This window comes from Mixophyes fleayi, chromosome 4 (assembly GCF_038048845.1).
Source record: "Mixophyes fleayi isolate aMixFle1 chromosome 4, aMixFle1.hap1, whole genome shotgun sequence".
NCBI classification, from domain to species: Eukaryota; Metazoa; Chordata; class Amphibia; order Anura; family Limnodynastidae; genus Mixophyes; species Mixophyes fleayi.
Window position 1 is genome coordinate 211,356,434 of NC_134405.1, and position 13,166 is coordinate 211,369,599.

General features: G+C 40.4%; 2 protein-coding genes across 2 annotated transcripts in view; both read right to left on the minus strand.

Annotated features, from left to right (window-relative positions):
* SYCP3 (synaptonemal complex protein 3) overlaps positions 1–13,166 on the minus strand; it is a 746,653-nt gene that overhangs the window by 382,728 nt on the left and 350,759 nt on the right. The gene's annotated exons all lie outside the window — the stretch shown is intronic.
* NUP37 (nucleoporin 37) overlaps positions 1–13,166 on the minus strand; it is a 48,258-nt gene that overhangs the window by 21,510 nt on the left and 13,582 nt on the right. Inside the window, exons 3-4 of the mRNA XM_075205311.1 lie at positions 7,159–7,283; positions 3,239–3,311 (exon numbers count right to left, since the gene is read on the minus strand). Of these exons, the coding sequence (XP_075061412.1) occupies positions 3,239–3,311; positions 7,159–7,283 (198 nt within the window). The remainder of the gene's footprint in view (positions 1–3,238; positions 3,312–7,158; positions 7,284–13,166) is intronic.

The following is a 13,166-nucleotide window of genomic DNA, read 5'->3' on the forward strand; positions in this document are numbered from 1 at the left end:
CAACAGGTGGTCCAGAGATGGGGGCTTCCAGATCTGGATTTGATGGTATCCAGGTACAATGATCAGGTGCCAAAGTTTTACGCAAGGACCAGAGATCCTCTGGGATTGGCGGTGGATGTGATGTCAATGAAGTGGGACTTCTGGCTAGGATATCTTTTTCCTCCAATCCCAAGGATTCCTCGGGTGCTAGGGCGAGTAAGGACAATTCTACTGGTGCCAAATTGGCCCAGAAGAGTTTGGGTCGCAAAGATCTTGCTTATGGCAGAAGGACAAAGTTGGGCCCTTCCTCTCAGCCCCGATCTGCTCAATCAAGGACCTTTTCATCATCCGGACTTACCTTGGATTGCTTTAATGGCATGGCTATGGAGGCCAACCTCTGGAGATCCAAAAGGTTTCTCCCCTAGGGTAGTGGATACTCTGATGAGGGCTTGAATGCCGGTGTCAGCCAGGATTTACCACAGGGTGTGGAAAATTTATGTACATTGGTGTGAGAGGAAGGGTCATAATCCAGCATCTTCAGTTTAGCCCGTTTTCTAACTTTATTTCAAGATGGGTTAGAGGCGGGTCTTAGGTTAAGTTCCTTGAAGGTTCAAATCTTGGCGCTTTCTATTTTCTTCCAATGCCAATTAGCTTCCTTACCTGATATTCGTACTTTTCTTCAAGGAGTGCTGCATGTTCAGCCTCCCCATGTTCCTCAGTTAGCTCCATGGGATTTGAACTGGCTCTTGGATGTCCTTTAGCAGCCTCCTTTCAAACCCCTGGAGTAAACTGACATCAGATTTTTGACACGGAAGGTGGTATTTCTGTTGGCCATTGCTTCTGCAAGAAGAGTTTTAGAACTAGGGGCCTTATCCTGTAGAGTTGCTTATTTAGTATTTCATAAGGAAAGAGCGGTCCTCAGGACCGCACCTCCCTTTTTGCCAAAGGTGGTTTGAGTTTTCCATATAAACTAGGAGATAGTGCTTCCGGACTTTCGAGAAGCGGTGCTCTCTTCTGGGCCTTCTTCTTCTGTTGGTCTGTACGTGGTCAGAGCCTTGAAGGTTTACGTGGAAAGAACTTCTGCTTGTCAGAGGACTGACTCTCTTTTTGTGCTTTACAATTCCTCTAAGAGAGGGTGGCCAGCCACCAAGCAAACTATTGCTCTTTGGATTAGGCCTGTTATTAAGCAAGCCTATGTGAGTATGAATCGGGCTGTGCCTCGGGTTTTCTCTGTGCACTCTACACGTGCTGTGGGGGTGTTTGGCTGCTCGTCACAGGGGCTTCTGCGGATCAGCTGTGTAGGTTGGCTACCTGGTCCTCTGTCCATACCTTTACACGGCTTTACCAGTTCAACATTTTTGCGTCTTCGGTTGCAAGTTTTGGCCGAAGTGTTTTACGGGCTGGAAGACCAGATCATCATCATACTTTAGAAGGTTCCTATGGTAGCAGTGGCCCCCAGAGTGAATGATGGAGAAAAGAAGATTTTTGTACTTACGTTAAATCTCTTTCTCTGATTCTATCTGGGGACACTGCTTTCTCTCCTTTTGCAGTTATACTGTTTGATTAGATTTGTGCCCTTTTCTCTTGGGACTTTAATATTACTGAGGAGTCAGCAGAAAGTTTAGTTAACTATTTAAGTGCCAACTCCAAGCGCCCTCAGACAACCCATGGTAACAGTGTCCCCCAGATGGAATCCTCTTTTTTTGCCTCTCAATATCAGCAGCACGCAGCTACAACAGAGTGGTCGCAGCTTTAAGGAGTGAACTGTGTGCGGAGTGCACAAAGTCCTATAGACACGGACTATCTACCTGTCCCTGAAGCTACAATCGAACTACCACCAAATAAGGTAATGTCAGCTGCACCAATATTTTATTGGGGCTTATGAGATCGGAATTGCCTCTATCATCTGTCTAATTGTGTACAACTCACTGTCATTAATCATCATCATCATCATTTATTTATTTATATAGCACCACTAATTCCGCAGCGCTGTACAGAGAACTCACTCACATCCGTCCCTGCCCCATTGGGGCTTACAGTCTAAATTCCCTAACAGACACACACACACACACACAAACTAGGGTCAATTTTGTTAGCAGCCAATTAACCTACCAGTATGTTTTTTTGGAGTGTGGGAGGAAACAGGAGCACCCGGAGAAAACCCACGCAAACACAGGGAGAACATACAAACTCCTCACAGATAAGGCCATGGTCGGGAATTGAACTCATGACCCCAGTGCTGTAAGGCAGGAGTGCTAACCACTACACCACCGTGCTGACTGTCATTTGAATATTGAGGAGCTATTGCACCACTAAATTGATTAGCCACAAAATAAGGTACGGACAGCTGCATTTATACTCAAATCGGGGCTTATGTGACAAACTGTTTTTATCATCTGTCCACCCGTATACATTGTATTAACATCTAAATATTGAGCCTTTCGACTATGTGATATCCACTGAATGCTTTTAAATGCATGAGTAACGGTACACACAGCCACTGTTATTTGAGATTCAACACGTTGCCTCAACATTACCTATTGCGACTAATATTAGTGAACACATTATTTTCTCTATATATACACACACACAAGGAGGACTTGCTCATCTTAGATTACTCTTTTTCTACTTTATCCAATTTTACAGGCCACTATAAGCTATGGGTTTTTAAATATGCATTGAATATCTTGGCTAATTATTAAATTAGTAAAAGGAATGCAACTATGATTGTTTCTTACCAAATAAGAGCCCAGTCACTATTTTCTCCAAATGCTAAACTGTTCCTGAAAAACACCAGGGGCACATTTATTCCATAAATTTGCCCCCTGGAACATGATCAGTTCCTTTTGATACCATTAGTAGTCGAACAAACTCTAGCTCAAATTAAAGCCACCCTTCATAACACTTAGTCTACAACAGAAAACTCCACCTTCTTGTGCTTGTTACATCAACCAATATCTGTTGCTCAACGAACTTTAGCGTGACCCATGCATACTGCACTATTTATCTAAGAGTTTACCTGTGACATATAGGTGGCTGATCGACTGTAAGAATTAATCATTTAATTTTCCAAATCTCATAACCTTAAAAATGTTCTTCCCGATTAAACAGTGATAGAGAAAAGACTGGTTCGGAGGTTTATAGATTAGAATGTATACATGGTTTAATTTATTAAATTGTTTTGTATCTTGTTGACTGTTTACAATTATAAGACTCATCTATTTTTAATGTTAGTCGATATTTAAAACATAGATCTTACCTTGTACTCATTCTGATCCTGAAAATCGGAGGTGAAAACCCTCAATTTTTTATCTCCAGCCGCTGTACAAAATCTAGTTTAAAAAGATAAACAAAAAAAACAACCTGTGTTTTAATGACTGAAATACCATTGAAAGCTTCAGCTGTAATAAGCATTAACTTAATTTATTGATTTAGCTAAACATATTGCATTGAAGAATGCCATACAGGACAAATGACCATCAATAAACATTATGGGCCTGTAAAAAAACAAACAAACAAAAAAACTATCTAAGTATTTGTGTGCTACACGAAAAAAACATCCAGTATTTAACTGGGTGGGTTAGGAATTACCTATCACCAGAATTCCGACAACAGGGATGTAGACACTAAAATGGAGATGAGCATTACAGTGACATGTAGTGAATGTAGACTTACAGAAAAAGTGACAGTAAAGATTTGCAACAGCCGTGATGCAAATGCAAGTCTACATTTACTACGTCGCTATAATACCTATCGCCATTTTAGTGTCTACATCCCTGTTGTCGGAATTCTGGTCATCGGTAAGATGACTACCACAGATTTAACTTATGTGTAAAATAATAAACTAATTTGCACCACTTGCATTGTAGCATGGTTTGACCAGGAGGAAATGGACCCCTTTTTTTGCCTTACTTTCCTTAATGAATCAGGCCCTATATCTCCTAAGTCCTATACCTACATTTCCTCTGATAATAGACATACAGCCCTTTTAAAAGTGGCAGCAATATATTGCTAGTAAATTCCATTTTCAAAACAAATTCCTAAACAGTTGCCACCATTAGATAGGGAGACAGAATGGTAAAGATAAATAGAAAGCTGATCTCTTAAAAACTCCATTTCTGATTTTGTTTACAAAAGGAAAAAACATGCTAGACAATATGATGAATTGCAAGAACGCATGCATTAGGCTAATGCCACTTATATAAAGAATTTTCTATGTTGCTTCCCCTTTACCACCACCAGCAATTCCATTATGTGCCATCCTCGCTACACTCCAATTTTAAGTATGTGAAATAAAGAAAAAGCTGCCAACTACCACGAAATGTGCACAATAAAATAAAATAGGATTTTTTGTAATTACTGTAAAATCTCTTTCTCTGAACACGAGTTGGGGGACACTGCTCACCTTGGGGTATAGAGGGAGCTGTGGGAGTAATGGCACTAAAAAACTTGTCTAGCCTGCTCCCCTCCAGTCTATGCCCCCTCCATGGGAAGAGCTTGGTTTATTTACTAACCAAGCCACAAGAGGGTCGAAAACACAATCAACAGAACACATAACATAACTGTCAGAACAAAGGTAGGAGTGCAGTGTCCCCCAACTCGTGTTAAGAGAAAGAGATTTTATGGTAAGTACAAAAACCCTATTTTCTCTTTCACACCAGTTGGGGGACACTGCTCACCTTGGGGACGGTCCAAAGCCACCCCCTATGGGTGGGAATGCTTAGAATGAGCGGCATGTAAAACTTTACAGCCAAAACTTGCATCTTTTGAAGCAAAGACGTGGAAACTATAAAATCTGGTGAATGTATGAACAGAGACCAAGTAGCTGCCCTACACAACTGCTCAGCCGAGGCCTCATGCCACGCCACCCAGGAGGCGCTAAGCTACCTCGTGGAATGAGCTGTCAGCCCTCCGAAATGTATGCCTGTCACATAGCAGCAGTGACCCATCCAGCCACCGTCTGCTTTGTGGTCAGTCCGCCACGCTTGCGATCGTCATACAGGACTAGAAGGCCATCAGTCTTCCGAACCAAAGCTGTACGTTCCACATAAATCCTCAGAGCTCTGACCACATCTAAAAGAGACTGCGTCCTGGCCAGGAGCCAGCGAATCCTGAAGAAGAACCGGCAGAACAATATTCTAATTTATGTGAAACCTCGAGACCACCTTTGGTTGAAAAGAAGTCTTAGTTCTAAGCACCATACGATCATCATGGAAAATCATAAGAGGAGCCCGACATGACAGGGCTGCCAACTCCGAAACCTGTCTGGCCGAAGCAATGGGCAGCAAAAAGGTCACTTGCCATGAGAGAAGTTTTAAAGAAACAGACGCCAAAGGTTCAAAGGGCGAATTTTGAAGAGCTAAAAGGACCAAGTTTAGGTCCCACGGAGCCACTGGTGGAACATAAGGCGGTTGTACATGAAGTACATAGAAACGTGTGCACCAGACAACTATAACAGACTGTAACAGAGCTATACGTTTCTGAAGATACACAGACAACTCCGCTACTTGGACCTTAATGGACAACAACCTCAATTGCTTGTCCAAACCATCTTGCAGAAAAGCCAACACCCTGGCTAAACGAAAAGAATTAGTAAGCACTTTGATCTTCTCTCACCAACATATATATGCTTTGCAAATGCGGCGATAAATGACGATTTTCTCGCCTGTGTCATGGTTTTAACCACTCTCTCCAAAAACCCTTTTTTTCTGAGAGTCAAGGATTCAACCTCCAAGCCCTCAAAGCCAATCGATCTAGGTCCTGATGAAAGAATGGACCTTGACTGAGAAGATTGTTCCTGAGAGGCAGACACCAAGGATGATCCACCAACATGTCTAGAAGATCCGAGTACCATGATCCAACTACCACTTGTTTGTCAGCGAATAAAACTGAATCATACTTTGTAAAACCGTTAAGAAAGGAATATGGTTAATCAAAATACTAAAGAAAAAAGTTTGATGAATACTGCCAAGGACCTACAGTTGTGCACACCAACAACTACTATGTAATCAAATTTGCAGAAAGCACAGAGCAACATAACGGAACTAAACATTTTCATCTCAAATATTAATTTGTTAAAAACATGAAATAGATAAAAGGAAGGTCTGAATATGAATATATGTTCTGTCTGAAGAAACAATTGCCAACACTTTCCCCGAACCTTTACCAGGATGTTTAGAACTTTTAAGTTCCAAGTTGCATAAAGAAGGTTTGTTTATTTAGTGTTCACAAACAATGCACTAATGCAATGATTTATAAAGTTACTAAAAATGACGATCAACGTTGGTTTAATGTCTTTTCAGCAAATGTTTATGAGAGATGAAGATCATAAGGTAAATTGTGTATGTGTGTACGCATGAATTGGCATATTTATCAGGACTTTCAATCATTGGTGAAATCGTTAGAGACATTTCAACTGTAGTATGCTTGCATATGTGTGTGTGTACACAGCTTTACGGTGTACACTGTGACCCCAAATCTAAAATAATAAAAACATAGGATTCAGTAGGGTGAAAAATCAGATTGACCTACACATGTGTGAGGTAATTGGCCCACTCTTAAATAATACGATTATTAGAATGTGTACCGCCAATTTTCACTGCATTCCAACCATATTGGATCACTGTAATCCAAGCTTTATTACATGTGAATGTGTGGCTTTACTTGCTCACACATCCATGTAACAAGCAAATCCAATTGTAGTGTGTGTGACCAGCTGTCAATATGGACAGCATTTCAAAAATGATATCTGTAGCTATAGATTGGTAAACAGAACAACTGATATAGTTCAAGGAATTATGGAATTATTTGTATTAGCAATATGGGGTTAGGGTGAAATATCTAAAAAAACTGGAATTTAGAAGAGATTAAACACGATGGACAATATGACTAACAATGTGAAATAGGGCTCCAGCTAAAGCCTACCAGTGATACCCTGGTAATTGCAACAGGCTTAGCCCTCCTGTAACTACAAAACCACACTAAATGGAAGTATCTGAAAAAGTTTTATACAAAATAAATGTTATTTAGCTTGATTACAATTGAAAAATATGAAACTGGAAGCACAATATATATGATTTGCTTTACTGGAGCAGACCAGTTTTACCATTAGTCTCAAAGGTGATGAAATGTTAGTGCTTAACAGACTACAATATTGCAAAGCAAATTGAGAAAAATTACCTTAGGTGGGGAACCAAAGCATCACATCTGGTTTCTGGACTCCAGGCTATAGCATCCACTCTTACTCCATGGTGAAACGTTTTGAGAGTCTTGAACTCTATGCCATTTACAGTAGAATCTTCTTCCTGTACATGACACACAGTATTACTATGCAGACTTTTAAATACATTTTTTTCCCACATTTTTAGTAAGTTTTTCTGGTGTTAAATGGCATACATATAACCAACTCTAGCTGAAACAAATGCAAACATGTTTTACTTCATGGCTAAAATGATAAAGAACACATTTTATCAAAGATAAATATGCAGGTGTTATTCTGAGGAAGCCAGATTCACCCAAATAAAACACACATTTTTGGTCCTGCGAGAGCACATGCTAGCTTAAATTGACTACCATTGAATAATATGACGTATTACATAACAATGAAGCATAGTTACCAGATCCTATTGGCTGCAAATACAACAACCCTTAGAAGGTTGCTGCGATTTTTACCCACTGTAACAAGACAAGACTGTTCTGTACAGCAGTTTGAATTGCAGTACCATAAACAGTTCATCAATACTACTACTGCAGTTTGTTTTCTACTTCACAGTAAGGGCAGAAGATTGGGCAGTTTGCAGTAGGGTTGTAACCTAGATTACGGGACAGATTTAAGAAACATGTGTAGGAAGACTGCACAGTGAAAGAAACCAAACAGAAAGAAACAGCACTGGCACTTATGCAAGGCACCGATGAAAGGGTGAGTTTGTCATATTTCTGTGGCTCAATATTTTCATTTTTAAACATTTGGATTTATAACGAATAAACTCTTGTAGAGACTGTCAGGATTTCAAATCTGAAAGATTCAATTGTGGTCTTAAATATTAAAATTTATAGCAAACATCTTTCAGTCTGCCTAATGTTTCTGTAGATGTCATTTACACATCAGTCTTATTTTACTTTGGAGTATTTGTATCTTGTTTCTGGCTTTTCATTCGTTTTCTTGAAACAAGAGGTAGGAGTGTGAGCTTGTATAGAGCGTTTGTACCACTATTGTATTTGAATACTTGATAGCTGCAGCCTGGAAAGGGAGCTGACGTGTTTACAGGATGAGAAGCAAACAGTTACAATGGCTGTTATCTATTGTTATTTCTGATATGAGCAATACAAAAGTACATTTGAAATTTTTTTTTTAGGACAATAAAAACAAAGAACATGGGAAAAATTAGGCAAATCTTGCTTGTAATGGCTGTAAACGGTGTCAAGTGGCAGGGCATAACCCAAGTGTAAGTTGTAATAAGCTATACATATAGCCGGAAAAACCTTGGGAGAGCCGTATGGAGCTTTGGATGGCTGCCTACCTTTAGTTAAATGAATTAGGTTTCAAGCTTACAATCCCTACCCATACTTGCTCATGTGCCACTGGATAATATTTATAAAGGACTCCTAAAAAATTAGCTGTCAGTGTAGAATCAGAACTTAAAATACATCAAGCTGAATCACTTGTTTAATGATCCCCTCATTCCGGAATACATTTCTGAGGGCCAAATGCTCTGATTTTACCTGACCTTTTCCTACATTTCACACATACAGCAGATTTTTCTGCTTAGTACGGTAATTCAAGTTTCAGCAATGTAAAAGTTACAAAATACAATATGTGCAGAGTATGTTTACTTAACTAAACAAATTGAATTTTCATTTCCACAATAACATTTTTTTTTTTTTTTTCTGTTCATGAACACTGCATGTTTTACCTTATTTTACTTGGAATTTGCAATCTTCTAAAACATTTCCTGCATTATTTTTCATGGTCCTTTCATACAGGACATCTTTAAGGTCTACAGAGAGGCTACAGTGTTCTTGTCTTGATATTTGGAAGGTACAACCCAGATACTATGAATTATAGTAACTATTTTGAGTTTTTTTAAATACCCGTGAACTGTTTGATGCATTTCCCCCAATGTTGTGCTACTTCACTATAAATATACAAATGGCTTGACTTCTAGATTTGACTGTAAAGAATTTGGATATTGTTTTGCCACTAGGAGTGCTGTGGCACAGGAATTTGTGAGTAATTTACCTTGGCAGAGCCAATTGTATGGCAGCTCTCACTCATTTATTGGTTAAAAGAATGATTTTTTCATGTTGTATTTTCTAACATTTCTATAAAATATGAAATTCTAACTTTAAGGAGAGGGAGAGGAATTCACCTGTAAGGTGCTATCAAAAGGTTGTTTCCTCAGTCTTTCACTACCTGGGGAACAGGTCAGATGCTTGCGGAGAGGCACTGTAATTTGTTACTAGTAAGTTATTTTGTGTGTGCAGGAAACTATGTCCTTCCACTTAAGATTGGGTATTCCTTATAGTATTAGTTACAGCCAGACAGTTTAGGACTATTTTGTGTTTTGGATATTTTTGGAGCTGCTAAATAAAACTACCTGTGGCTACTTGAACCAAGGTACTGGTATGGTGTGATATTGTTTGGCTGATGCATAGCAAGTGCAGCCATTTACCCCAGGAAAGAGAACCCCTAACCTGATCTTGCGACAACACATACATATGCGCCCGCACACACAGATATACAGATATACATACATATATATATATATATGTATTTTTTATGGTAGATTTGTAAGGCACCGCAGTACAGTAGGGAACACAGTGCATACATAAAACAGGGACATACAAGGTAGGCAAAATAAATGCTGACATGAAAACAAAGGGAATGAAGGATCCTGCTCAATAGAGAGCTTACATTCTAAATGAAAGAGGGCACAGCTGAAACAAGAGGAGCTAGTGTGGCTTAGAGTGGAGAATGGGATAGTTGTGAGGGTGCATTAGTGTGAATAGTGTTTGAAGGCCATGGGAAAGTCTGATTGAGTGTGGCATGGAATTCCATAAGAGGGGAGCAGCATGGGAGAAATCTTGTAAGCGGGAGTGAGAGATGATTATCAGAGACGAGACAAGACAAAGGTCAGAGGTAGATCTAAGAAGAAGGGAGGGAGAGTATTTTGATATGAGATGTATGCTAGGGTAGTGTGTTGAGGGCTTTGTAGGTAAGGGTAAGAAATTTGAATTTGATTCTGGAGGACACAGGCAGCCAATGTAGGAATTTGCAACGTGGTGCAGCAGATGTGGAGCGGTGAGAGAGGAAGCTCATTCTTGCAGTAGCATTTAGAAAAGATTGAAGTGTGGGAAATATCGGGGCCAGGAATGCCAGATAGCATGTGGTTGCAATAGTCAAGACGGGAGACGATGAGAGAATGGATAAGAGTTTTGGTAGCATGCTGAGTAAGAAAAGGGTGTATTCTGGCACTGTTTTTAAGGTGGAGTTGACAGGACTGGGAGAGAGTCTGGATCTGAGGAATAAAGCAGAGGGCGGAGTCAAGTGTGACACCAAGTCAGTGGGCTTGGGAGACTGAGGAAATTGTGGTGTTATTGACAGTGAGGGAGATATGAGGGTAGGTGGTGACTCTGGCAGGAGGGAAGAGAATAAGTTCTGTTTTGGAGATATTGATCTTTAGGTAGCGTTGGGACATCCATGTGGAGATAGCAGAAAGATAGTTGGCTACACGAGATAGTACAGAAGTAGAGAGGTCAGGGGAAAAGATATAGATTTGGGTGTCATCAGCGTAGAGGTGGTACTGGAGGCCAAATGAGTAAATTAGTGCCCCAATGAGAAATATAAAGGACCAAGAACAGAGCCTTGTGGGACTCCAACAGATTGAGGGAGTGGAGGGGAGGATGTGCCAGAGGGAGAAACACTAAAGGAGCGGTTCGATAGGTAGGGAGTGAACCAGGAAAGAACTGTGTCACGAAGGCCAATAGAGTGAAGGGTGTGTAGGAGAAGAGGGTGATCAACAGTACCAAAAGCAGCAGAGAGAGCCAGGAGAATGAGTATGGAGAAATTACCCTTAGATTCTGCAGTAAGTAAATCATTGGTCACTTATTTGAGAGCAATTTCAGTGGAATGTTAGGGGCGAAAACCTGATTGCAGAGAGTCGAGAAAGTGAGACAGGCGTTTGTACATTAATATCTCAAGTAGTTTGGAGGCAAAGGGGAGGAGAGAAATAGGGCGGTAGTTGGAGAGAAAGCCTGGATCGAGAGATGGTTTCTTTAGAATAGGTGAGATGAGGGCATGTTTAAAGGAGGATGGAAATGTGCCAGTGGGGAGAGACAGGTTGAAGAGGTGGGCACGTAGTAGAGAAGAGGTTGTGAAGGAATAGGGTCGGGTGGACAGGTTGTAGGGAGATATGATAAAATGACTGCAGAGACTTCATGTTCAGTTACTGGAGTTGAATGAATTAGGAGTGGATTGGGGAGTGTAGGTAAAGGTGGGTAGAGCGAGTGGATTTAGCATGAGGAAATAACTTGTCGAATTGTGTCAATTTTGTCTCTGAAATAGGTGGCAAAATTATGGACAGTGAGGGCGGAAGGAGGAGGTGGTGCAGGTGGGCAGAGAAGTGAGTTGAAAGTGGCAAAGAGGCAACGTGGGTTAGAAGACTGCGTGAATGTTACAGAATTGAAGAATATTTGTTTGGCAATTAAAAGGGCAGTGCTGTAAGATGAAAGGATGAATTTATAGTGGAGGAAATCGGGATAGGAACGAGATTTCCTCCAGTGTCGGTCTGCACTGCAGGAGCACTTTTGCAGGTAGCAGGTCTGTTTGTTGTGCCATGGCTGGGGTTTGGATCGTCGGAGACTATATGTAGTAGCTTGAGCTGCATTGTCTAGTGCTGAAGTAAGTGTTTTGTTATAGAAAGAGACAGCCTAATTGGGACAGGACAATGCAGTCATTGAAGAAAATAGTTGTTTTAGTGAAAATGAGAAGTGGATTGGGTTAAGAGTACTCAAATTTCGTTGTTTACATGTGTATTTATGTGCAGGTGGAAGGGCATAAGGTAATGTGAGGCTGAAGGAAAGGAGGTTGTGGTCGGAGAGTGGGAAGGTTAATTTGGATAAACTAGAGATGGAGCAGTAGCAGGAGAAGACAAGGTCAAGGGAGTGCCGATCACAGTGGGTGGGAGATGAGGTCCATTGGAAGAGACTAAAGAAGGAAGTAAGTGAAAGAAGTTTAGTGGCAGAAGAGATAGTGGGATTATTAATGGGAATGTTGAAATTGCCTCGTATGAGTGTAGACAGGTCAAAAGGACAGGAAATAAGTAAGCTATGCCGCAAAGTTGGCAATTAATTGGGAAACTGGACCTGGGGCAATAAATGACAGCAACACGAAGGTGGAGAGGATAACATAAACGGATAGTGTGGACTTCAAAGGAAGAGAATGAGAGGGAGGGTTCAGAGGGTATGACTTGAAAAATGCAGCTTGGAGAGAGTAGAATGTCTACTCCACCACCTTGTCTGTTTCCAGGTCTGAGAGTGTGGTTGAGGGAGAGTCCCACATAGGAGAGAGCTGCAGGGGATGTAGTGTCAGAGTAGGTGAGCCAAGTTTCTGTAATGGCCAGGAGGTTAAGGAATTTAGAAATGAATAGATCATGGATGGATGTAAGTTTGCTACAAACAGGTATATATCACACATACACACTGTACTTAAATAAGCATGCCAGCACTCGTTTTTAGGTTTAGAAAAAAACCCAAATTTATTGCAAATAAATGTTACATAGTAAGTGCCTGCACACCTTTTGCATGTATGTGTGCGTGTGTGTATAATATATATATATATATATATATATATATATATATATATATATATATATATATATATATATCTATCTCAAAAAGCATTAAACCCTGGCGCTCAAAACAAGATTGTATGAGAGTCAGTATGTGAATTCACACCATACACTCCTTCCTTGTAAGGGAGCTGCCTTCCTTTAAGAATCCGGTTGGTTAAGCAGATAGCAAATTTGGAAAACAAAACAGGACACAAGGTGCCTAAAAGTGCAGTAGTTTAAGGAAACGAATCCAAAAACTTATAGGCGTAAGTAAAGCGTACCAAAACTTGACTTGAAAAGTGCTCTTCAAACTAGATCTCTGGGTAGTGACACTTGAACCTGTATAATCAGCGAATT